The 24,042-nt window shown below is 45.9% G+C and overlaps 2 protein-coding genes across 2 annotated transcripts; one reads left to right on the top strand and one right to left on the bottom strand.

The window, feature by feature from the left end:
* Positions 1–298: 298 nt before the first annotated feature.
* LOC115047023 (xylosyltransferase 1-like) lies at positions 299–19,596 on the top strand. Its single transcript, XM_029507652.1, has 11 exons — positions 299–580; positions 6,217–6,748; positions 8,170–8,342; positions 8,420–8,622; positions 10,336–10,416; positions 10,914–11,130; positions 11,296–11,472; positions 13,483–13,751; positions 14,742–14,937; positions 15,383–15,719; positions 16,307–19,596. The coding sequence occupies exons 1-11, from the start codon at positions 299–301 to the stop codon at positions 16,627–16,629; spliced, it is 2,790 nt and encodes a 929-aa protein (XP_029363512.1). The 3' UTR covers positions 16,630–19,596.
* Positions 18,867–23,722, bottom strand: LOC115047025 (histone acetyltransferase KAT8-like). The gene is made up of 11 exons (XM_029507657.1): positions 23,376–23,722; positions 23,115–23,189; positions 22,004–22,182; positions 21,867–21,920; positions 21,569–21,733; positions 21,255–21,344; positions 21,037–21,177; positions 20,853–20,946; positions 20,458–20,608; positions 20,207–20,361; positions 18,867–20,053 (listed from the first exon to the last, which is right to left on the bottom strand). The coding sequence occupies exons 1-11, from the start codon at positions 23,674–23,676 to the stop codon at positions 19,989–19,991; spliced, it is 1,470 nt and encodes a 489-aa protein (XP_029363517.1). The 5' UTR covers positions 23,677–23,722; the 3' UTR covers positions 18,867–19,988.
* Between the last annotated feature and the right edge of the window lie 320 nt (positions 23,723–24,042).

The following is a 24,042-nucleotide window of genomic DNA, read 5'->3' as shown; positions in this document are numbered from 1 at the left end:
ATTCCCCTCTTTGGTTTTACGGGTGTATTTAAATATTTAATTCATTTAAATGTCTTTGCATTTCCAACATGAGTGCTGTAATTTGCTCTTCCTGTTGTTTTTAGTAACAGAAGCTCCTGGGGCCTCTGGGGGGGCTGCTGCCGCCCTGGGCCGTGGGGGTGCTGGCTCCGGGCCTGGCAGGCGGCCACCTCTCTCCTCATTTCCAGCCTGTGCCAACCCCTCCTCCTCCTCTCAGGCCGGGAGGGGAGCATTCACACCCCGCTGTCGGCGTTTATCGGCCGGGCTGAGAGCCGGAGGGATGATCGGAAACCCGTGTGGCCGCCGGCTGGCCCGCCACTCCCGGGCCGCCCTGCTGCTGGCCGCCCTGGCCGTCCTGCTGGTCCAGACTCTCATCGTGTGGAACTTCAGCAGCCTGGACTCGGCTGCCGGGGACGGAGGAGCCAGGAGCCGGGAGAAGAGAGAGGACCGAGCCGGGGGGCTCCACAAAGCCGACTGGGAGCACCCGAGGAGGGGGCTGCAGAAGAAGGGCGACCCGCCGCCGCCGCTCGGGAAGGCGGCCGTCCGGCACAAGCTGCAGGCGGTAGGTTTGCACGACGGCGAGCCGCTGAATTAGTCCGGTTCTCCTGCACCGGCTGCCCCCCCAGGGGAGCCGCATGGCGGGGGGAGAAGATGCTGCTGCCGCCTGTTGTTCTGCACACGGCAGCATTTCCATCATGGTTCAGTTTAATTCACATTTATTCGGAGAGTTTTCGTGACTTCTCATCAGCAGAAAAAAACACCGGCTGCTGAATTCGGTGCCGATTCATCGATGAAATTCATCGATGAATTCACGATGAATATCGGAACGGTGAGATGAAGCTCCTCTATAATTGTATGATTTGTAAACGGAGTTTGGTGCGGCGTTTATCAGCTTCTCCTTTTCGTCATTTTCGCCACTTTTAATGAAAAAGGCCAAACTGTTACCAGGTTTTCACAATGAATGGACACAGAATAATGAATTTAGGGATTTAAAGTGTCAGCCTGTGTCAGATTGGTGATTCAGAGGTTTAATTAAAACATTTCTGCTGGACTGTGCTGACACTTCTGCAGATTAAGATGTGATTAATCTGTTTTAATCTTACCTTCCATTCTCTCCAGTTTAATGTGTGTTTGTGTATGCAGAGTGGGAATCAGGTTGTGTTGTTGAACCTGAAGGATCCAGGTGTTCCAACATGTTGTTAAGACACGAACATACACAACATCCTGCGAGGGGTTTTATTTCAGGGATCCATTTTTATGGCCTTTCATTACAGTTGGGCGGACACCCTGTGATCTTCCCTGTGTGTGTGTGTGTGTGTGTGTGTGTGTGTGTGTGTGTGTGTGTGTGTGTGTGTGTGTGTGTCAACACTGACTGATACATGCCAACATATTTTATCGTCTCAGAGATGAGTGATGAGAAGCTGATGGGAGATAACCACAGTGTGTGTTTGGCTCAGGTTGTGTACATGTAGTTAATATTTTGTCCTGACTTTCACACACGTGGGGTTCAAGTCTGCTCACCTTTGGGTCGAGTGGCGTGGCCAAAACACATACACATACACACAAGGTAAAACAGGAAGCAGAGGAGAGACGCACAAAGGCTGTGAGACTGGTCTGTTTGACGTAGTTTGTGCACAGAATGAAGAGCGGTGGTCCCCTCAGATGTGTTGGACACAGATTTTCTCTGTTTAACAAATCCCACTTAGAGACTCCGGGACCATAAACATTTCAGAATTTAGATGAATCAAATCTGCCACATAGACAACGTGGAGTGCCTGACACTCTGGTGTGTGTCTATAGCTGTGTGTGTGTGTGTGTTTATTGACAGGAAGAAAGTTCCTCTTCCCAATAAAAGCGTGGCCATCGTTTGAGGGACCACAATAAAACTGAGGCCCCAGCACCGCCCTGCACTGTGCTCCTGTGTGGGGACGTTCTGGGGGAGGTGAGGGCCCGGGTCAAAGGTTACGATCCGGTTTATATTCTGGGTTAGACTTTAAATTGCGTTGGTTCAGAGCAGGATTAGCAGCTGTTGTGTTCTCACAAAGATATGAGTGTTACAGCAACACAACACTCACATTCATCACACCTTTAAAGGGATGTGTACACACACACACACACACTAAGTGAGGGATTATTGAACAATCTACACCAGATTAGAAAATATAAATCCCATCAGAGAAACCTGATCTGATCAAATCCTCTAATCTGACCTGACCCGGCCACGAGGATATCATTGTGCTTTGACACACTCGGTCTGTGTGTGTGTGATTCCACACCCTGTAATATCTCAACAATAATCGGAGGGGTAATAATTATCAATCTGGCCTGTTGTGTTTTTAAATGGAGGTATTAAAGGTCACAGCCCTTCAAACAATCATGGAGACATGATGTAATCTGAATTCAAAGCTTCTTCTCCTGATTCTGAGGACTGAAGAGCCGCTGGCTGAGAAAAAGAAGTCAGTCTGTATTGAAGTCAATGGGAAATATGCATTGGGGGCGTGGCTACAGTGTGATTGCCATTCAACAGGAAGTGCTCCCTCTGTTCGACGCCGTTCTGCCTTGTTCTCTCTGTAAGTGATTTATGAAAACACGCTGATGTTAAAACCAGAGAGCTGCTTTATGTTTTTCTTCTGGATAATTCTCACTAAATCTGCCACAGATAGATTGAAATAAATCCCTGCTGTAATCCCGGGGCAGGTTTCTTGCTGCTGTCCCGTCCCTCATAATGGTCCATTTAGCCATCTGCCTTTATTTTCCCCTTTGTCACTGCAGCTCTATTTTCGGCTGTTTGTTTAGCCACATACATTCAGTCATTTCCTCTGGGAAATTACGTTGTTGTCTTCTTCCTCTTCTGGTTCATCTCTTGAGGATTTGGCTGATTTAAATTCTATTTTTTTCTCACTCCATTCACAGTAATGGGTTTCATGTCACAATAGAATCAGATTGAATTACTTTTGTTTATGTTTAGATGAGGAGACGTGTCCTGACCGCTGCTGTGGTTTCCTTCAGGCTGTGATCAGAACTGACATCATCAAACTGTCGTTGTTTCTACATATCTCCATACTTTGGTTTAGCCAAAGCTGAAGAGCCTTAAACCTTCAGACCGGAACATTTTTTTTTAGCTCAGTAACTGTTTCCTAATGAGTTTCTAATCGCAGTCTCTGGTTTCAGTTTTCAACGCAACGTGATGTTCCATTTTTGTAAATGATGGTCCCATGTGGCTGTTGTGTGACTGTAATTTTCAAATGCTTGTTGTTATGTTTTATGTTATGAGTCCTGCTTGTGGGTTGAAGCTGCTCTGTCCAACATTTCACAAACTGCTGAAACAAGGTTGTTTTTCATTCTGGGCATATTCTGTCTTTACTGGGCGACGGTGATAAATTCCAGGCTGCGTTATGTTCCCACAGGTAAACTGAGCACAGGCATACACGAGAGTCTGACCAATTCATAACTGAAGGCAGCCAGAGAAAGAGCGCTTTATTTCTCAATATGAATGTGTTTTCTCCGTCTCCTTTCAAACACACACTCCTGTTCAGTCATCAGCACGTGTCATCGACACGCCATTTTCTCCAACTGCTCTTCGCTGCAGCTGGTCTTTAATCAAACTGGAGGTAACATTTGTTGGGGACTATCTTCAGTGGCAGATGAATCCAATTTTGGTGATTTAGTGGCAGCAGGGTCTGATTGTCATGAATATGATGTCACAGTAAGAAATTTGTATTGAAGTCTATGGGAAAACTTGTCCGTTGATGTATTAGTTCAGAGTCTCAACCTTTGGGCTTAAACCTAAAAACCTACCGGACGGTCCCAGAATCCTTTCACTGGGAGTGCATCCTTGGCGACCACCGTCACCTGGTCACCCGTCCAGCCTGGACAGGTGGCGCAGCATTTTGTCCTTCATAGCCATCATCAAGCTGAAAGTTAAAATGTTCCTTTTTAAATACGAAGATTTAAAACTCTTCATATTTACCCTCATTGTGAATCAACAGATGTCAAAGCAACAGGTCTCTTTTCTTCCCCCCGCTCTCTTTTCTCTCACTTCTTTTTAATGTCTCTCACCCCTGATGCCTGAGGGAACAGCTTCTCTTGTTTCTTTTCTGTCGCCTTTATCGTGGAGCAGCAGGAGGTCTGAAGGCGGGTTGGACCACTTCACTGTGGACCTGCTGAGGCTGAGAGCAAACCGTGTGTGTGTGTGTGTGTGTGTGTGTGTGTGTGTGTGTGTGTGTGTGTGTGTGTGTGTGTGTGTGTGTGTGTGTGTGTGTGTGTGTGTGTGTGTGTGTGTGTGCGCGCGCGCGCGTGAGTGTAAAGAATGATGTCTTTGTAGGTAAGCTGTGGTATTTTAGCTGTGGCCCGTCTCCATGGACTGCAAAGACTTCTGGGAAAAAACGCTTGTCTTTTTAGAAAATCCTGTGAAGGAGAGAAACTGTTCGAGGACAAACTGTTCACACCCAAATGTGTGAGAGTGACTGACGATGGTTTCATCAGCTCCATCAAGATGCCTTCAGAGTTCTCATTTAATCCAAATGAGTATTTTTCTTGATAATCTGCTGAAAACAGTGCATCTCTAAACCTGGAGGAGTTGATACTCGCCACAGCTAATGTGTGTGTGTGTGTGTGTGTGTGTGCACCTTCAGCTGTCTGCACTTGTCCCTGGTTTCTGCTTTTCTGCTTTAAAATATTCACTTCAGCTCCACACACACTCTTTAAACTGATATTATAGATGAGATAATGAGAGGTTGTCTGAGGAGCAGGTGGCAAGAGCTGATATTACTCCCTTTCTGCACGGTGTGTGTGTGTGTGTGTGTGTGTGTGTGTGTGGCTCATGTACAAACACACTCTTCATCCCCGGTAAAGACAGACAGTGTAATCTGTGGGATTAAAATGTTCATTGAGGTCATGTAGCTCTCCCACTGAAACACTTTCAACACTTGACCTGAGAGGTGACAGCCAAGGCCACAGGAGGCTGTGTCCGGGGTCAAAGGTCACTTCCTTTCTTTTCCTGCCCTGTCACACCTCTGTATTTTGTTCATAGACTGGGAGAGTGGTTGAATCTCCTGCAGGGATTGTCTGAAGATTTCCGACTAACCAACAAACTCCTGTGTGTCAACAGCTGTGCGCAGATGTTTAAATGGAGTGCAGATGTTGGTGTTGTCTGGGAGAGAAGATGTGTGGTGATGTTTGTGTTTTTGACATCTTCATGCTTGTTTTAATATGAACCTTCAGTTGTTTTCATGGTGATGCGTTTTAGAGCATTGGACTCTTTGTGTTGATGAGTCTCAGCACACTGTTCCTGCTCTTTTAGCTCAGTTTGGTTTCCACCAGTTCCTCTTTAGATGCTCAATGCTGTTTGGCCTGCTGCTGTCAAAAACCATCACGATGAGTGTTCAATTTCCGTGTTGAGCATATGGAGCTGCTTTTCAGACTTTCAGACTGAACTGTTATTGCAAAGGAAAAGGTGATGATTACTGAGTCCCAGAGAATTAAAAGGACACACAAACCCTCAGATATTAGACATGTAGCTACATGAAGACAGATTCAATGCTTCCTTCAGTCTGGAGCTTAATGCTTCTCTATAGATGTGGTTTGAGAAAAGTACCATTGCTGAAAAGTTCCTGTGTTTGATCTTTATCTGTATCACTGTTGATGCTTCGTCACTGTTTGAACAATATTTAAGACAGACACATAAACATAGAAATCATTTCATGTAGAGCCAGAATTTAGCAGATGGTTCATTAGAAAGTCAACATTGTGGATTTGCATATGGAAAGCTTTTAATTTGAAACCACAGCAGGAAATGTTCAGTTGGTCGGTATATTTTGTTTTAGGCTAAATGCTAATTTTTTTATTAATTGCAGTAACAGTGCTAACATGCTGCCGTTTTTTTGGGTGTGTGTGTGTTAACTAGCTAGCTTAAGTTAGCATGTTAGCATCCAACCAGGCTGCCGTTCAGCCTGATGGGGACATTAAATTTTTACCAAACCTTATAAAATCCACTGAATATAATTTCAGCATGCTGGTGTCATAAGGACCGATCCTCTTGGAACCATGAATCTCTCTGCAAAACTAGACCAGTGGCTGTTGAGCGATTTCAGTGTGGGTGTGGTGTAATTTTAACTTTGGAGGTAATGTGTTTTAACTTATTTGAATCTTTAACTGTGTTTGATCAGCAGTTTTCTGCTTGTCTTTCCTGCCCCCCAGGATATCTACCATTCCCACCGCCCAAAAGAGAAAGTCCGCCTGGACAGCAACAACAATGAGAATTCGGTGCCTAAAGACTTTGACTCCATAGACAGCAACAGCAACTTGGGTGCACAGTCCCAACGTCAACGAGGGCCGGTCGCAAACAGCAAACATAAGCTGGACAAGGCTCAAGTTCAAAGCATGCTGGGAAAATCTGCCAATGAAGTGCTCAAGTTCCCTCCCGTCCAACGAGGCATCGGACACAACCACAATCGCACCCACGTCCGTAAACCCCACCCACAGTTACCCACCATCTCCACACTTGTCCAGCGGTCCAATCAGGACCTGTTGCTCCACCAGTCGAAGAAGTTGTCCCGTCTGGAGCCGAGGAAGGAGCAGCAGCAGTGTGAGATCAGCGGGAAAGAAGCCATTTCTGCTCTGTCCAGAGCCAAGAGCCGGGAGTGCCGGCAGCAGATAGCAGAGGTTTACTGTAAACACAAGGAGCGAGCGCTGATGCCCGAGAAAGTGCCTCGGTACTGCCCCGTAGAAGGTGAGCACCCCAAGGATGGATGAGTCCAATCAAATGTTTGGGTTAGTAATAACTGATGATGGAGGAGGATGGAGGCATCAGAGTCACAGCGTAGTACCACCCACCCCCTTCGTCCTGGTATGTTATCCATTTAAAAAATGAACATCATGTATTTCAGACTGAGACCAGAAACTCATCAGGAAAACTTTTACTGAGGAGGAGTGACATTTTCCTATAGACTTCAATACCATCTGACTTCTCTTTGTCCAGAATCCAGACTCCCAAAGAACTCTGTTGTAACATGTGGAATAGAGGAAAGCGGCCCATGATGAGACAGAGTTTTTCTAAATGGTTATTTTAAAGGTATAATAACCGACTCTGAATTATTCCTCCATGTTAACCATGTGACGGACAGAACGAGCAGGCTGCGGCTTTGAAGTGTCTTTTTTTCTGCTAAATTTATCCATCGAGGAACATTTTTAACCCGGCACGTGCCAGAACCTTGAAGAAGCTTCCTGTTGGTTTGTTGAAAGCATGAATGGACTCAGTGAGGCGGCTCAACCACGGGGATGATGCTCCAGAAATTACACCCTAATTAAACAAGCAGTTTGTACTTTTATTTTGGCAACGGCTGGCTAATGATTTACTTGTAGTTGTACTTTCTTGAACCACCCAGTGCCATTGAGGTTTCATTTATATGATTACAGGCTCTTTTGATAGCACAGTAGTCATTATATGTGCAGGCTGAGTTTGACTGATGTGACTGACTTTTTTAACAGAACAGCACATTGTTTGGTGTTTCTGGTCATACAGACATAAGATCACATTCTCCCCGTCCCTCGTTTTCGTTTCACTGTGCCGGCTGATTACAGTCATTTCTCCTCAAACTCCAATCCCAGCATGCCCCACAGCTTAGGAAGGTCACTAATTAGGCTGTGCAGGCCTCAACCCGCGCCATCTTTAGAGTGGCGTGATGATGCAGAGGCGTCATATAGGGCACATGTACATGAGGCAGATTTAGCTCAGACAACCACAAATTGAACGTTCCTAAGACAGAATAAAGACGGAGAACAGAGTGAACAGTGACGTGTGAGACCAACACACCAAAATCTGCCAGTTTTATACCCTTTATTTTATCAGTATCTTCTCCTGAATATTCATGTTCTTATCATAGAGGACGTAGAAAAGAAACAACCCTCCGTAAATATCCGATCCTTATCTATATTCCTTTAGAGGGCTGGGGGTCTGTTGATGGAAGATACAGCCCCAGACTGTTTTCAGAGGAGAGCTCACCAAAGTTGATCTTGATTGCTGATTGGATGTTATTAGGAGAAACAATGAATCCTTCCCTTTTGTCTGCATTGAAACGAAGGAGGCTGATCCGAATTGTAGCTCCGTGTTAATTTCCTGTCTGCTCAATGATTGGTCCCTTGGATGTCCAGGTAAGGTGAACGTGAACGTCCAGTGGGAAGATGACCCGTCGACAGCTGCCCAGCTCGTGCCGGTGCGGCTCGCCTTCGTCCTGGTCGTCCATGGCCGAGCCTCGCGTCAGTTCCAGCGTCTCTTCAGAGCTGTTTACCACACCTCCCACTTCTACTACGTCCACGTGGACCAGGTGAGAGCCCAACCATCACTTTTCTGAATGTTTCTGAGAGTATGATCATCTATAATAACACCCCAACCCCCCCACAGAGGTCCAACTACCTCCACAGGGAGGTCCTGTCTCTGGCCAGTCAGTATCCAAACGTCCGGGTGACTTCCTGGCGGATGGCCACCATCTGGGGCGGAGCCAGCCTGTTGACCATGTACCTACGCAGCATGGAGGACCTTCTCAAGATGTCCGACTGGTCTTGGGACTTCTTCATCAACCTGAGTGCTGCTGACTACCCCATCAGGTAAGAGACAGCTCAGAAGAAGAGTGACATTAGCTGATGTCTTCTGTAACAGTGAGCAGATTATCTGAGATGGAGCTGATCCTGAATATGTGGACGCATTTTAAAAAAGGAAAAACTCAAAGGGTCTGTAACCAGAGCTCCTGTCCCACTGCAGATGTCCATCAGGTCAGATTCCTGCTCACACAGCTCATCGATTTGTTACAGGACGGGGGCAGTTAATGGTCAGTAACCAGCTTGGCCCCCTGAGGCTCATTTGGGTTTGTTTATGTGGCTGATAGACCACAAGTGTGAACAAACTGGGAGTCTCCAGCTGGAACGCAGAGACTTTAAAGGACGTCCTTTTGCTTTGTGAGGGAAGAGCTGCTGGAGCTGGTGCCGCGTCAGGTCTGCCGCTGAGATCCTGGCCTGCTTTTGTGTTGAATGTGATGTGACTCTGTTGGCCCATTTACCGCCCACATGTCCCAATTCTGGGCCACCATCCCTGACGAGACTGAGTCCAGGACCCAGATCTGATGGGCTGGTATTTATAGGAAAACTCACTCTTTAACAACGCATGTCTTATTAATGGAAGTCCATAATGTCCCAGTCACCTTAACATGAGGCTGAATCTGATGTTTTCATCTTCATCATTCTGTCCAAAAGAACAAGGTCAGAACAGCAGCACACACAAACACACAGATCGGATCTGTTCTCTGCTGTCCTTCCATCTGAACATTTGAACACCCTTCCAGCCAAAATCCATAACTACACCATCAATATATGACGTCATGAAGGCACACGCAGTGTGAGTCAACGCAGCTGTGCGTGTCTGTGTGTATTTTGTGTTTTTGTAGTCGTGTGTGTCTACGGTTGCAGTTAAACTTCAGACAGTTTGTCTGGTCACATGACATTTTATCCAAAAGCAAACGTTGGTCAGTCCACATCATTTATCAAGTCTGAAATGTGAGATGTGTAACTCTCCCGGTACCCAACCATGAACGTTTGAAAGATCCACATTAGAGGAGAAACATCTTAAATGACAAGTTTTACATAAAGCAGCTGTAAATCACAGCAGCTTGAGTCACCCCCTGATGTGTGTCAGTACCTCATGTCCTCAAACACACACACACACACTGAGGTTCTCCGTAACGACTGTAATCAGATGTAATCATAGCGATCTGTCTGTCTGCAGTCCTGTCTGCTCATTAGAGCCGTCGGCCCCCCGGACCACACAGCTGTACATAAGCTGGTCCAGCTGATTCCTGACAGGCTCATGGAGTCGTGGAGTTCTGTTTAAAAACAGAGATGCATCCTTCAAACATTTAATTGTGACTTGTTTAGAAGTGAAAAAAATAACATTGGGAATGTGGATTGTGTGCGTCCATTTTATGTTTTAATTGTGTTTTTCTTCCTGTGGATGAGCAGAAGACAAAAACACAAGAGAATAATTTTTACATTTTATGTTAATATTGAATAATAATTTAACACAGATAAAGTCTGATATGTTCCAAGGCTGAAATGATAAAAAACTGATCTCAGTGTTTTGTTTTGATTTGTTTGTTTCAGCTAATAAGTCAGTCTATTGGAAAATGTCCTAATTTCTAGCTTGTTTTGCTAACTGCGTTTAAGGACTCATTCCTGCAGAACTAAATCAAACGTCTGTAAGAGCTGAGTCATCAGGTGTTATTGCATTAATGTCTGAGCTGATGATTGACAGCCCCCGTCTCCCCCCAGGACCAATGAACAGCTGGTGGCCTTCCTGTCAAAGTACCGCAACATGAACTTTATCAAGTCTCACGGCAGAGACAACTCACGGTAAGAGTGATCAGTCACTTCCCTCTCTGATGTTAAATCATTTTTTAGTGTGTTGCTGCTCCAAACGTTTGGAGAAGACTCGTCACCGTTGGCAGCTCTTATAATATTTCAGGCTGGAGCCCTGAACAGTGCACGACTTTGCTCCACCTGTGATGTATCAGTAAGGTGGAAACTGCAGCTCCATACCTGGTGTTCCCTGCAGAACTGAAGCAAACAACAAAGCAGTCAGAGGCTGAGGATCAGTAATCAGCATGTACACGTGCAGCTGCAGCAAATTTACACACCTCTTAGTTAAAGACATTCGACTTCACCCGACCTTAAATCTGAACCTGTTCTGTTATTTGTCCTCATTGGGTTTCATATAATTTAGTTTTAAGTGTGAAGTGAAGTGTGACACTTCCACCAACGGCCTTCAGCAGAAACCCAGTTAAGGTGTCTGCAGCTTGAGGCGTTTGATTTGTATGCTCACCTCAACACTGAAAGTCCTGTCATCTCAGCTTCATCCGGAAACAGGGTCTGGACCGTCTCTTCTACGAGTGTGACACCCACATGTGGCGTCTCGGGGACCGCAAGATCCCAGAAGGCATTGCAGTGGACGGAGGCTCCGATTGGTTCCTGCTCAATCGGCGCTTTGTGGATTACGTGGTGAACTCCAGAGACGAGCTGGTCAGCAGCATGAAGCGCTTCTACGCCTACACCCTGCTGCCGGCCGAGGTAACACACAGTCACACAGTTTTGCTATAATCAAGCAATCTCAGGAAACCTCTTCAGACTCGTTGTACAAGAAAATCCAAGTTTCTGCTGACGTCGTCTCGAGGACAGAATGTGTTTAGATACCAGATCCAGATCTGAACTCCTTCTCTGTCTCTGGACCTCCAGTCTTTCTTCCACACCGTCTTGGAGAACAGCGCCCACTGTGAGTCCATGGTGGACAACAACCTGAGGCTCACCAACTGGAACCGCAAACTGGGCTGCAAATGCCAGTACAAGCACATCGTGGACTGGTGTGGCTGCTCGCCCAACGACTTCAAACCCTCAGACCTGCCGCGGTTCCAGGTGAGACTGTCAATTCGCTCTGAGCTCTGGACGATCTCAGGCCTTGATGGATGGAGGGGCTCTCTGGTTCTTCACAGTAGCCTCCATCCCAGTTATGTAGATGTAACAACAACGTAGAATAAAGACTCTTGACAGTAAGACACTGAGGTCCAACACAAAGCGATGTGGACTTGGCGCCGCTAGTCCACAGCACATCGCTTGTAGCTGCAGCCTGAAAGAATGTGACGGCCTGCAGGACTGGAGCGTTCAGCCATGACGCTGAAGCCTCCCAGCTGTCACTAAGCTTAGTTTAGAGTGATAATGTTACAGTCCTGTCAGGGCAGCGTGCTGGTCTCTGCCTTCCACCTTCAGGGCCTCGGTGGTCACCGACCAGAATAGCTTTGCATTCACAAATTAGCCGTGCTGCTTTTACTTACAGCGGGCGGCGCTTGGCTCCGTGTCATCACAGACCCGGAGACCCGGAGCCTCTGTGGTCCAGCTACCGACGTTTCTATAAGCAGGCTGGTCCTGGAAACAGCTGTACGGTGGAGCCAGGCGGTATTTTTAGACCTTTGTAGCCGGTCGCCGCTGAGGTTTCAGGGTTGTCATTATCTTAATGTTGGGTTTCGCCGTGAGCAAAAAGACGAATGCAGACCATGAGGCTCAGGAACACACATGTACAATATGTACATTAAGGACCATGTTTTACAATAAAGTCCATATTTTAGCATAAAGGCCTGTATTTTTACTTATTTGAAGGTTGGTAACCATGAGAAGAAATATTTTTAGGAACCAAAAACCTCAGAGGAGTTTTCCATCTCCTCTCTCTGGAGCTCCAGGAACAGCAGGTCAGCTTTAGATAAAATTCTTTTGTCCAGCTTCTCCAACGTTAGTTAAACATGTTTCGGTTTTGCTCTATTAATTGTACAAAACAAATGGTCTGAATAAGTTGCCCACAGAATTTATAATGAGCGTTTTTCACTGTCCCCTTGTCCTCTCAGGAATATAACTGTGTATACATATCGTTCTCTAACATTCAAAAGATAATTTTCTGATGTAAATGTCATTAGGGGCAGAAATATTTAGGGGTAACATTCACCTAATTTATTTCTATCAAGTGTTGTATTGACTGTCTGCTGCTGTTTGTTTCACTTGTTTCACACATTGTCAGTTTCTTTTCTTCTGGGTGAGTTATTTTAGGAAAGAGGAGTCTTTCACTTCCCCTCTGATACCCTGGCATTAGACGTGGGTGTGTGTTGTCAGGGAGTCTGTGGTTGCTGTAGTATCCTAAAGTGTGGAATGAGCATGAGATGATGGAAATGAAATCATAGTTTTTATTCTCAGAGTCTCTGTGTGTGATCTGATCTCACTACAGTTAATTCTGGCTCACACTGAGCTCAGACAGGATCTGCTCCGTGGTCCCTCCCCAGCTCAGGTCTGATCGTTTATCTGATGATAATCTTGATTTCCAGGATGTTTGCTGTGATGGTAAAACAGAGGAGAAAACATTATATTATGGCCCCTCTGTAATCATCTTCACCTCATCATTGAAAACACAAGAAAAATGGACCAGACTCAGTAATCACCTTCCTAGCAACAAATTTCGCCCTACAGATAATATCCAACTCGGCCAGTGAGCGGTGATAACTATCATGTCTTTGGGGTCATCAGGTGAAGAATAGAAAACTAGTCAACTTCCCACAGAAAGACCAAATTTGGTTTCTGCTGTTTTAGAATGAAAACGACAGAGACGGAGAAATCACAACCTGGTGGTTGAGGTGAGACATGATGGTTCAGGTGTAGCGTCTCCATCCAAGTTTATGAGATCAAATAGTCATGAGTTTATTGATCACCTCCTTCCAAAAGTCCACCACTCCCGTTTTTATTCAACACAATTTAAAGAATTGAAATGTATTCAGTTTGTCCTGTAACATCCTTCCTCTCTCTGTTGTCTCGTCAGTTGGTGAGATGAGGCATCAGACGCGTCCATTGACCATGTTTCCTGTGTCCTCCCGTCTTTCCCGTCCACAGCAAGCATCCAGACCGACCTTCTTCGCCAGGAAATTTGAGGCCAGCGTCAGTCAGGAGATCATCAGCCAGCTGGACTCGTACCTGTTTGGAGCGTACCCCTCAGGAACCCCGGGCCTCCACGCCTACTGGGAAAACCTGTACGAGCAGGAGACGGACGGACCCGCCAGCCTCTCAGACTCCGCCCTCAGCCACTATCATGCCTTCACTCGTATGGGGTTGTCCCGCGCTGCCGGCTCGCTGCAGGGCCACCCCAACGATAACAGCTGCAGGTACAAACATGGCCGCCGGGCACGATGGTCCGAAGCCACTAAAGTTAACGTCAGTGTTTATCTCTTTATATCTGAGCTGGTTCCAACAGGTTTGACCGTGTTTGCCCTTCGAGTTGTTTCACTTACATCTAACTTTCATCTGTCACTTTTTAAACATGAAGATGACGAGACATGAAGCTCCGTCCTCGACTTTTAAATTCACTCCTTCAGCTGCCGGAGTATTTATATATATATATATATATGTATATGATAAATGTTTTTTAAGGCTACATTTATTTATTTATTGACTCAAAATACATTTTAATACTTTAGCATTTATTATGTAATGTTAGTATTTATTTCATAGCTGTATTTGTTTATTTCTTCAGAATAAATCGGGGCCTTGTGCTCAGTCGCTGCAGGAGGGAAACTTTTCCACCGCTGCTGTTTGTGTGTTTGCACCAAATTAAATATGAAGATAACGTGAACTTGTCCTGAGTCACAATCAGGCTTCAGTTTCTGCACAGGCTGGATTTTTCCAGCTGTGTGTGTGTGTGGAGGCCCACAGTAGATACAAGGAGGTACTTGTTGGAGTTTGGGTGGGGATTGGTGGCTCAAATGGGTGGGGGCAGCATTATGGGAAGTGTGTGTCCGGTGGGGGGGTTAAAACAGAACCGGTCTGTTCCCCTCAGTCTGCGACTCCAGTCAGGCAGCATCTGAAACCACTTCCACCCTGATGTGGAATAAAACTGACTACGTGAAGGGCCGGCCTCATACACACTGGATCCCTGAGGTGGTTCAGTTTGCTGGTGTTGGTCCAAACTGAGATCCCGCAGATCTGAGTCCAGTCCAGCATTTGAGGGATGAGCTGGAACAGTCGAGAACAACTCTGAATTATTAGTTCACGAATCGAACTGTTGGATGTGATGATTAATTGAGTGTTACTGTAACTGAGGTCAGTCTGCCCCTCCTCTCTGAATGTGCCAACTGTTCTGTGTGCGTCTCTCTCAGGTACGTGTCCACGAGCCACCCGGTGTCCGTCCACCTCTACTTCCTGTCGGACCAGTTCCAGGGTTACCTTGTGCGTCATGTGGCCACGAACCGAGCCTCCACCCAGCCGGAGAGTTTGGAGACCTGGGTGACGCCCAAAGACCACTTCACCCTGGCCAGCCCCCCCCACCCCACCAACAGGCTGCAGCACGTACAGGTCAGAAACACATTTTAATTATATTCAGTCATATTCAGCCAATTATTGAGCTGCTTGTTCATTTTAAAGCTGAAGGGGGAATTTCGTTTATTCATTTGCATCATTTAAAAAACATTAAAATAATGAAAACTTTCTGAAATGTAAATATAAAACACCAAATGACCAAAATCGGAAGAGCTGTGTTGATTCATGAAAGTGGGCGGGGCCTGATCATCATTAACTGAATGAGCCAGAGCCGTTTGTACAGTAACCTTAAAGTTCACCATCCACCATGATGGAAGTTCAGTAATTTGTTAGAATCAGTTTTTCTGTTTGTGGCTGTAAATCAACATTAAACTTTGTAAGAGACATTCAAACTCATTAAGGGTTTTATTTGACTGCTGAATATTTATCAACCAAACTGCTGACCTCTAACCTCTTCGTTGAACAACGTGTCATTGTCCAGGTGGGCTCAGACTGGGATCCAAAGGAGCGTCTCTTCAGGAACTGGGGGGGTCTGCTGGGCCCTGAGGACGAGCCGGTGGCGGTGCAGCGCTGGAGCCGAGGCCAGAGCAACCTGACGGCCACCGTGGTTTGGATTGACCCCACCAACGTCATCGCCGCCACGTACGACATCCTGGTGGACGCCTCCGCTGAAGTCACCCACTACCGGCCGCCGCTCACGGCGCCGCTGAGGCCCGGGCTGTGGACCCTGAGGGTCCTGCACCACTGGAGCCAGCTGGGCCAGACCAGCTTCATCGTGGCTCCGGTGGAGTTCCACCGGCAGCAGCCGATACAACAGGGTGAGTGATCAGATCATTATGAACGGGGGAACACCTGTCAACATAGTGATGACACAGCTGGACGTATTACAGGTGGTAGGTGTTCCTAATAAAGTGACAGCTGCTCAGGTGTCACACAGTGAACCGACACAGCTGGTCCTCCTGTCACTGCTGTCAACACCATACTTACATTTATAGTATCCAGTTTGTCACAAACACACAAGGTCACCTCTGTCTAAATTAGCCTCCCCTGGGTTTGATTTGTTTGACCTCCCCAGCCCAGTGTGTGTCTGTGTGTGTCTGTGTGCGTCTGTGTGCGTCTGTGTGCGTCTGTGTGCGTCTGTGTGCGTCTGTGTGTGTCTGTGTGCGTCTCAGGGATGATCAGAGTTTTTCTGTCTGCTGTTATAAAGTGAAGGAGATCTGATCTGACTGTAGTTCTGTCAGACTTGAGGATCTTTAAAGATTTCTTTAACTGGATAAAATAATCCAACTTCACCTTCTGAAAGTTTTCAGATTGATCCTAAATTCTCCTCTCATTCACTCGTCTCCTCTCCTCCCTCCTTTCCTCCCTCCCTTCCTTCCTTTCCTAACCCCTCACTGTTATCCAGAGGACGCCCAGCGGCTGCACGGCGGTCCCCCTGGGAACTCCTACATGGAGCAGAGCTTCCACGGCCTCAACCCGGTGCTGCGGCTGCCCGTGAACCTGGCGGCCGTGGAGGAGGCAGAGGCCAACGCTGGCCTGACGGCGGCGCCGCTGCGTCACTGGCTGGACCGGCTGCTGGAAGGCCACTGGTCCGCCTCCGACGTCTGCTCCACGGGCCCCAGCGCCTGCCCCGTCATGCAGCGCTGCCACCTCACCGTCTGGAGCTCCGCCAGCCCCGACCCCAAATCTGAAGTGACCTCGCCCAGAGAGGACGGACGGATCAGGTAGCAGACAGACGGACAAATGAAGGACAGCTCGGAGCTTTTAGCGTCATATTTATTTATTTAAAGTTGAATGATGAGAGGAAGAGACTCTTCATCCTCAGTCTGCTGCTCACAGAGACTGAGGACTACAAAGGTGTGTGTGTGTTAATACCTCCTGTTGTGAGTGTGTTTTTACGTGTTAAGCTCTAAACAGATTTGGGTGTTGAGTTTTTGGTCCATTATCTTCTGATTATTTTATTCTGAAGGGTCGGAGTCCACAGACTTCCTGGAAATGATCAAAATTCTAATTATCCTAAAAACAATAAATACCTTGACAAGAACAAGTCAACAGTTAAGACTTAACAGCAACTGATTGACTGATTTCTTCCTTAGTGATATTGAAATATGGAACAGTTAATTCTTTTTCTTTCTGCTCTCTGGCGGTTTGGGCTTCGGCCTCAGAAGCCAGTTTATCCAGAAATAATCAGAAACAGCCGATCAGTTCGATGTGTTAACAGCAGCCAGATTTATCAGAGATAATGGATCCAAACAGACGTTCTCATACAGAACCAGTCTGATCAGCTGATCCAGATTTTACTCCTTCAGTTTGTTTGTAGCTCTAACAAGTTTGCTATCTGCGTCCACACAGGTACCTCAGAGTTTTACTGTCAGTTACTTTCCAACTACCTACAGAAACATACTGAACATTTCCCCATTCACAACACTCTACTCTGTGTGTGTGTGTGTGTGTGTGTGTGTGTGCGTGCCATGTCTGAATCCTTCAGACCACCTGAGACTTGAATTGAGATGTCGGCCGTGATGCTGGAGCTCAGTAGATTCACCTCTAATTTCTCTTTAATTTTTTTCTTTGCTGTCGAAACTGATGTGACTAATTTATTTCACAAGTTTATATGAAACAAATCGTTGAGTTTTTGTTGAATTACTAATATTTAATGCTGCCTCCTCTTATCAGTCCTCAGTTCAGATGTTATAGTGCTAAAGAACAGATACACATTTTAAACTAAATATCTTTGTTTTTTATTTTTATCAGATAATTTTGAGTTAGTTTTTAGTTTTTATTCTTAGTCTCTTCAAATTTTAGCGATGATGTCCAAAATATGAACATGTAACGCCCATCAAAGGAAAAACAACACACTTTTAAAATGCATATTTATATTGTGTGTATATATGAAAGAAGTATTATATAAAAAAATTTAGAAAAGTAGAAAATACATTTCTGAAAGTTATCAAAAAAATGTCATTCTGCAATGTACATAATACGTTGTTGGGCAAAAATCAGTGAGTGAACAGCATTTGTTGGTTTGTGTATTTAATATCAGTTGATGTGTACTTTATTTTTTTTATGCTTTTTTTTGAACAAACATTTGTTTCTGTTGAAGATCAAGGTGACTTCCTGAGCTGCGTTCAGCAGCCGGAGAAAGGAGACTTTAAATTTAAATCTGTAAATTTCGAAGCTGCTCACTGATGAATATTGTGCCAAAACAGATTATTATTTAAATCCCTGTTAAATCAATCGTTTGACCTTTTCAGAATTTTATATTCTACTTTGTTGGAGTTGGACCTTCAGAGTGAAAGAGCTTTAATGTCTACGGTGAAAATGAAGCCACAGTCAGGAGCTTAGCATGAGGACAGGAATGGGTGGTGTCCCTCTGCAGGATCTGGCCCACAACGGTCCGGTAACAGTCTGATCCTCAGACGCCCTGTTGGTGGGTTTTGTGTCCATTATTTTTTAGTACTGATGCACACTGAATCATGGGATATGTTGGACCTGTTTCCTGCTTCCAAATTAAATTTCTTATTTTTCCAGTCTTTATGCTAAGCTACAATAAGCTATCAGCAAAAAAGTGAGATGAACAAAATGTTTCATCCCTTTTCAACTAACTACAGACTGAAATCAATCCTTCATACTGCGTCAAAAAGACGTATTCAAATATTTTAAAACTAAATAATGAAAAGGTCATTTCAGTTAGAAATCCTTTTTTCTATCGTTCATTCCTATTAAAACTGATGTTTCATATTTATTAGAGTAAATGGTTCCATGTGTGAATATATAGGACCAAAACTGGAGCCTTCAGAGTTCAGAGTCGAGGATGAAGCTCACAGCGAGTCAGCACTTTGTTTGTGTAACGTATTATCTGAGATGACACAGATGTTACCAGATGTTTGGGAGCAACAGTTTTATTTTATTAATCCAACAGTATTTAAGTTTTAGGATCTGACAGACGCTCATCAAAAAGGTCTTCTTAAACATTGAGTGTCAGTTATTTAATCTGAACTTCAAATTCAGCTTTTATTTATTTTCTGTTCCTGCTCATGGAAAATACTTTTAAGAGGCATTTTATGATTTTCATGAATGAGTGAGACTGAAACAGTATTTAACAGTAAGTGATCTGTGATGTTTTCGGACCAGACCAGCAGGGTCATGTGACTGTTTTCAGACGTTTTGATGTGAAAGCAGCTGGTTCTTTTCATTCTTTATCTGGACTCATGTTGCTGTCAGTTTTTCTTTTTTAAGGTTTTCTTGGTGCCATATTGAGCCTTTTAGTTTAGTTTCCTCCCGTTCTCTCTCTGGGTGGTGTTGTGCCTTAGCTGTGCTCCTGGTTTAGGAAACCTTCTTTAAAACTGTCTCAAATGTCCAAAAACAAAACAAAAAAAAGATTGTTGTGAATGCCTTATAAATGACCGTAGTGGTTTTGAAGTACATTTTTGGAAAATAAAACTGAATCTGTCTTTATTTTGTGTCTCATTTTAATGGGAAAGATCTCCAGTTTCCTTCTTGAACTCTTAGAGATGATGGATCGACCTGATGGGACTCTGGAGGGCTGGACTGAGACGTTAGCAGAAGTTGGGAGGTGGATCTGGTCCTGGACTGGATTGAAAGTCCAACAAACACCTTGGACCTTCAGAACCATCTAAGTGGACCAGTGTCGCCCCCCTGTGGTGCTTCTGATTGTTGCATTAAACTGCATTGTGGCTGTTTCTCTGCTTTCAGGTCCTTCCTCTGATTGGTGGAGCTGCTTGTTCTAACCTGGAGGGGCGGAGTCAGCAGAGGACTCCTTAAACACCTGAGTTCATCGATTGTAAAGTTGTTTTGTCGTTTGTCTGAATGAAGGGTTAGGGTAAGGGTTCGGGTGGACCCGGATATTCCTGAGCTCCATTATACATCACACCTAAATGTGAAGGGTTTTCTTTTTTAAATATTGTATTATGTTATTTGGTTTGTCGTGTGTGACTCAGGAAGGAAGAACTCTGCAGACCTGTTTGGTTTTTTTTCTGTATATATTTAAGAAAATACTGACAGATGAGACTAAGAACTATGTACAGCAGGTGTGAGGCAGCTCAGGACGTCGGGTCGTCTCCGTCTCACTTCTTGGACAACTTGGCTTGTTTATTTTTGGGGGGCGCCCACTTCAAACACATAGTGTCCACTGTGAGAGAGACGACACCATGAGTGAGACCGAAGACAGAACACAACATGGACAAGAAAAATGCTGCGGTTGTATTTCTGCCAACAGCCCTGTCACACACAGACCTACACCAGAAGCAGACAGTGGTGCTGGTCACATGACGCCTGGACCTACCTGTGATTGGTGGTTTCTTATACTGGGCGCTCTTCAGATGCTCCTCCACCAGTTTGGGCGTCACACAGATGACGTGCTGACCTTTCCAGTACTTCACCATGTTCAGCGACTGCAGCGTGCTGATGATGTCACTCTGCGTGATGCTGGTCATCTGGCTGGGAGGAAACAGGGGGAGGAGTTTCTGACATGAGAACAGTGACATCATTATGAACTGAGGGGACGGCTGTGATTAAAGTGGGCTGTGTCTCTACCTGAGGTCTTTTATGGACAGCGTTCCTCTGAAGTCCCTCAGGATCTCTAACAGAACCCAGGACCAGTAACTTCTGTAGCTCAGCTTCCCCAGGTCAGACAGAGGCTTCTCCGGAGAACCGACGGTGCTTTCCAGCTTAGACAACTCGTAACCTGCAAACGGCAGGAAGAGACGTCACTTCAGAGGTGGACAGACCGCCCACGAGTCTCACGACTGTCCAACAGAATGTGTACAGGATACACCAATGTTCCATTTCTTTGTTTTAAATCACAGAGCTACAAAAACGTTCTGTGTCATATTGTTGGAATGATGTCAGCAGCGTTTCACAACTGAGCATGACCATTCGAATAATCATGAGTGAAAGCTGAAGGACTCCCGTTGTGCAGCATCACTCACTGAACGCAATGAGGAACTTCCCGTAGCCTCTGCGTTGGTACGGCGGCAGCGTGAGGATACAGGCGACGTTATTCCCATCTGGAGATTCTTTTTCCTGGAAGACAAACAACAGCAACAGATGAGACTAAGAGCTGAATTATAAATCTCACCAGATTATTTACCGACTCTCAGTGAGGAAACGTACTTTAGAGAAGTATCCGACGATGTGTGCTCCGTGTTTGTTGACTTCAGTGAGGATGTAGAAAATAAACGGCTCCACGTCAAAATACAGCGTCTTGTGGTCGAGAAATAGTTTTGCTAGTAGACAAAGATTCTGACAGTAGATCTGCAGACAGACACCAAACATCACAAAGAGCTCTGACAGAATCAGAATCAGCTGTTTTATTTCCCAGACGTGCTCACCTTATGATCCCGCCCGTCCACCTCAAACACTGATATGTTGCTCCGCCTGTAGATTTCTTTCCCTGGAGGCTGATTCCACTGACAATGAGACTGAGGGCATAAAGGTCAGAGGTCAAACATACGGACATCAGCATCTAGACTAAGGCTGAAATACAGTTGTGATAGAGGGATGGATCACTTCCTTCACAACAAGGAAGCAGTTTCTGAACTGACAGTTAAAACAGATGAGAGATTAAAATAGCTGCAAATAGTTTTTCTTGAGTAAATACAAATGAAATTTAACAGAAGGAGCCAAAGATGAGAGCTGGACTGACCAGGTGATGTCTGAAGGTCTTCTCGTATTTCATGTATTTCAGGCAGTATTCACAGATCCACAGTTTGGGCTGTTTGCCGTAATCTTCTGGAAATGGTGAGAAGTACCAGGCGTCGATCTCAAAGTTCCCGATCTGGATCTTATCCACATATTTCACTTTGGTGATCTGACAGAACGACAGCAGACAACTGAGTTTAACAGTAAATGGAGGCAGTGGAAGCCAGCACACACACACACACACACACACACACACGCACGCACGCACGCACACACACACACACACACACACACACTCTTACCGCTTCATGCTCCTTCTCCAGTGCAGCTGTTGTTGGGTCCATCTCTGCGTATGTCTGCAAGCAGAACGTCGTTTATTTCCACGAACCATTTCATAAAATGTCTCCAGAAATAAGTAGGCAGCAGAAAACGTCTCGACCTTCTGCACGTGGTTGATCTCATCGTGTTTGCGTTTCTGGTTGCGGGTGATCTTCCTCTCAGGCTGCTCCCCCAGATCACCGACCCCTCCGATCTCCGTGCTCTTCCTCACGGCGTCCTTCACCGTCTTGGTGAGCGCCAGGCGGGCTTTCCCCACCCACTCATCCAGGCGTCTGTTGACTGACACAAAGGAGGTGGAGGTGAAGGTGTGTGTGTGGGTGCGTTTGTGTGTCCAATTGTTTTCGTGTGTAACTGGGCGTGTTCGTGGGTGTCTGGATGTGTATGTTTGTGTGTGTCCAGGTGTTTTTGTGGGTGTATTTGTGTATTTGTGTGTGTCCAGGTGTTTTTGTGGGTGTGTTTGTGTGTGTCCAGGTGTTTTTGTGGGTGTATTTGTGTGTGTCCAGGTGTTTTTGTGGGTTCTTTGTGTGTTTGTGTGTGTCCAGGTGTTTTTGTGGGTGTGTTTGTGTGTGTCCAGGTGTTTTTGTGGGTGTCTTTGTGTATTTGTGTGTCCAGGTGTTTTTGTGGGTGTGTTTGTGTGTGTCCAGGTGTTTTTGTGGGTGTCTTTGTGTGTTTGTGTGTGTCCAGGTGTTTTTGTGGGTGTGTTTGTGTGTGTCCAGGTGTTTTTGTGGGTGTATTTGTGTGTGTCCAGGTGTTTTTGTGGGTGTATTTGTGTGTGTCCAGGTGTTTTTGTGGGTGTCTTTGTGTATTTGTGTGTGTCCAGGTGTTTTCGTGGGTGTCTTTGTGTGTTTGTGTGTGTCCAGGTGTTTTTGTGGGTGTCTTTGTGTGTGTCCAGGTGTTTTTGTGGGTGTGTTTGTGTGTGTATTTGTGTGTGTCCAGGTGTTTTCGTGGGTGTCTTTGTGTGTTTGTGTGTGTCCAGGTGTTTTTGTGGGTGTGTTTGTGTGTGTCCAGGTGTTTTCGTGGGTGTCTTTGTGTGTTTGTGTGTGTCCAGGTGTTTTTGTGGGTGTGTTTGTGTGTGTCCAGGTGTTTTTGTGGGTGTCTTTGTGTGTTTGTGTGTGTCCAGGTGTTTTTGAGGGTGTGTTTGTGTGTGTCCAGGTGTTTTTGTGGGTGTCTTTGTGTGTTTGTGTGTGTCCAGGTGTTTTTGGCCTACTTACATCCCACATAGTGGACGTAGAACTCCTCTCGGCCCTCCTGCTCGTTCAGTCTGGACTGAATGACTTCTGCTGCATCTGCAGACACCAGATTTTAATCCGACAGTGTAAAAGAGCACTTTGTGACTTCAGCAGCTGACTGAACATTGTTGATTACAGATATTTTAATCTGACTGCAGACATGAGGCGGTTAAATGTCGTTGTTCTGCCCAGCAGAGTCATTAAAGCCTTAAGCCGTCGGCGGACCGGACAGCGGACACTCACGCCACGTTTTGTCGGCTCTTTGGCACAGATAAGTCTCTCCGATCTCCACCGACACCTCCTGCTCCCTGCCGCCGCCGAGCCCCCCTCCTCCGTCCGGGGTGAGCTGGCTACTACAGCCCCCGGCTTGTCTCCCCCGGCCGACGGCCTCCGCCTCGTCCTCCTCCCCGCCGCTGCCGTTGGAGGAGCAGGCGGCCGGCATGCCGCCGTCCAGCTCCCCGCGCTCGGCCTCGATGTGTCCGGAGTCCATGTCCACGTCCGCCGTGCCGCCGGAGAGTTTGTTGTTTGTGGGAAACTCGCTCATCACCTCCGCCGGAAGCTGCGCACTCAGCAGGGGCCGGACGAACTGCCAAGATGGCGCCGGCCCGACGGAGGCCCCGCCTCTTTCACCCAAGATGCTCAGCTTTCAACAGGAAACGACTACATCTCCCATGATCCCTAGCGACACGTGATTTTTCCCCTTTTGTTGCTTTTTGACCGATCAATTTTACATTAAATGAGCAGCGACGTGTAGAAACCATGTACTCACTAATAATTAGCCCTTTTTAGAAGCAAACACAATTAAGAATATAAAGTGAGCCTTTTTATGCACATTTTAAGTCATGCTTTAGTTCAACATCTTTCCTTTATATGAGGATTCTGCTGTCATGTACATGTTCTTATATTCAAA

This window comes from Echeneis naucrates, chromosome 8 (assembly GCF_900963305.1).
Source record: "Echeneis naucrates chromosome 8, fEcheNa1.1, whole genome shotgun sequence".
Classification (NCBI taxonomy): domain Eukaryota; kingdom Metazoa; phylum Chordata; class Actinopteri; order Carangiformes; family Echeneidae; genus Echeneis; species Echeneis naucrates.
This window is presented reverse-complemented; position numbering and strand designations above follow the sequence as displayed.

Excerpts from the sequence above, each read along its gene's own strand:
- LOC115047025 (XM_029507657.1), bottom strand. The coding sequence starts at position 23,676 with ATGAGCGAGTTTCCCACAAACAACAAACTCTCCGGCGGCACGGCGGAC. Across the intron at positions 21,921-22,003 it reads AGATCAACCACGTGCAGAAG|ACATACGCAGAGATGGACCC; the intron begins GTCGAGACGTTT and ends TTCTGCTTGCAG. Across the intron at positions 21,734-21,866 it reads TGGAGAAGGAGCATGAAGCG|ATCACCAAAGTGAAATATGT; the intron begins GTAAGAGTGTGT and ends TCGTTCTGTCAG.
- LOC115047023 (XM_029507652.1), top strand. The coding sequence starts at position 299 with ATGATCGGAAACCCGTGTGGCCGCCGGCTGGCCCGCCACTCCCGGGCC. Across the intron at positions 8,343-8,419 it reads ACTACGTCCACGTGGACCAG|AGGTCCAACTACCTCCACAG; the intron begins GTGAGAGCCCAA and ends ACCCCCCCACAG. Across the intron at positions 15,720-16,306 it reads GCAGCAGCCGATACAACAGG|AGGACGCCCAGCGGCTGCAC; the intron begins GTGAGTGATCAG and ends ACTGTTATCCAG.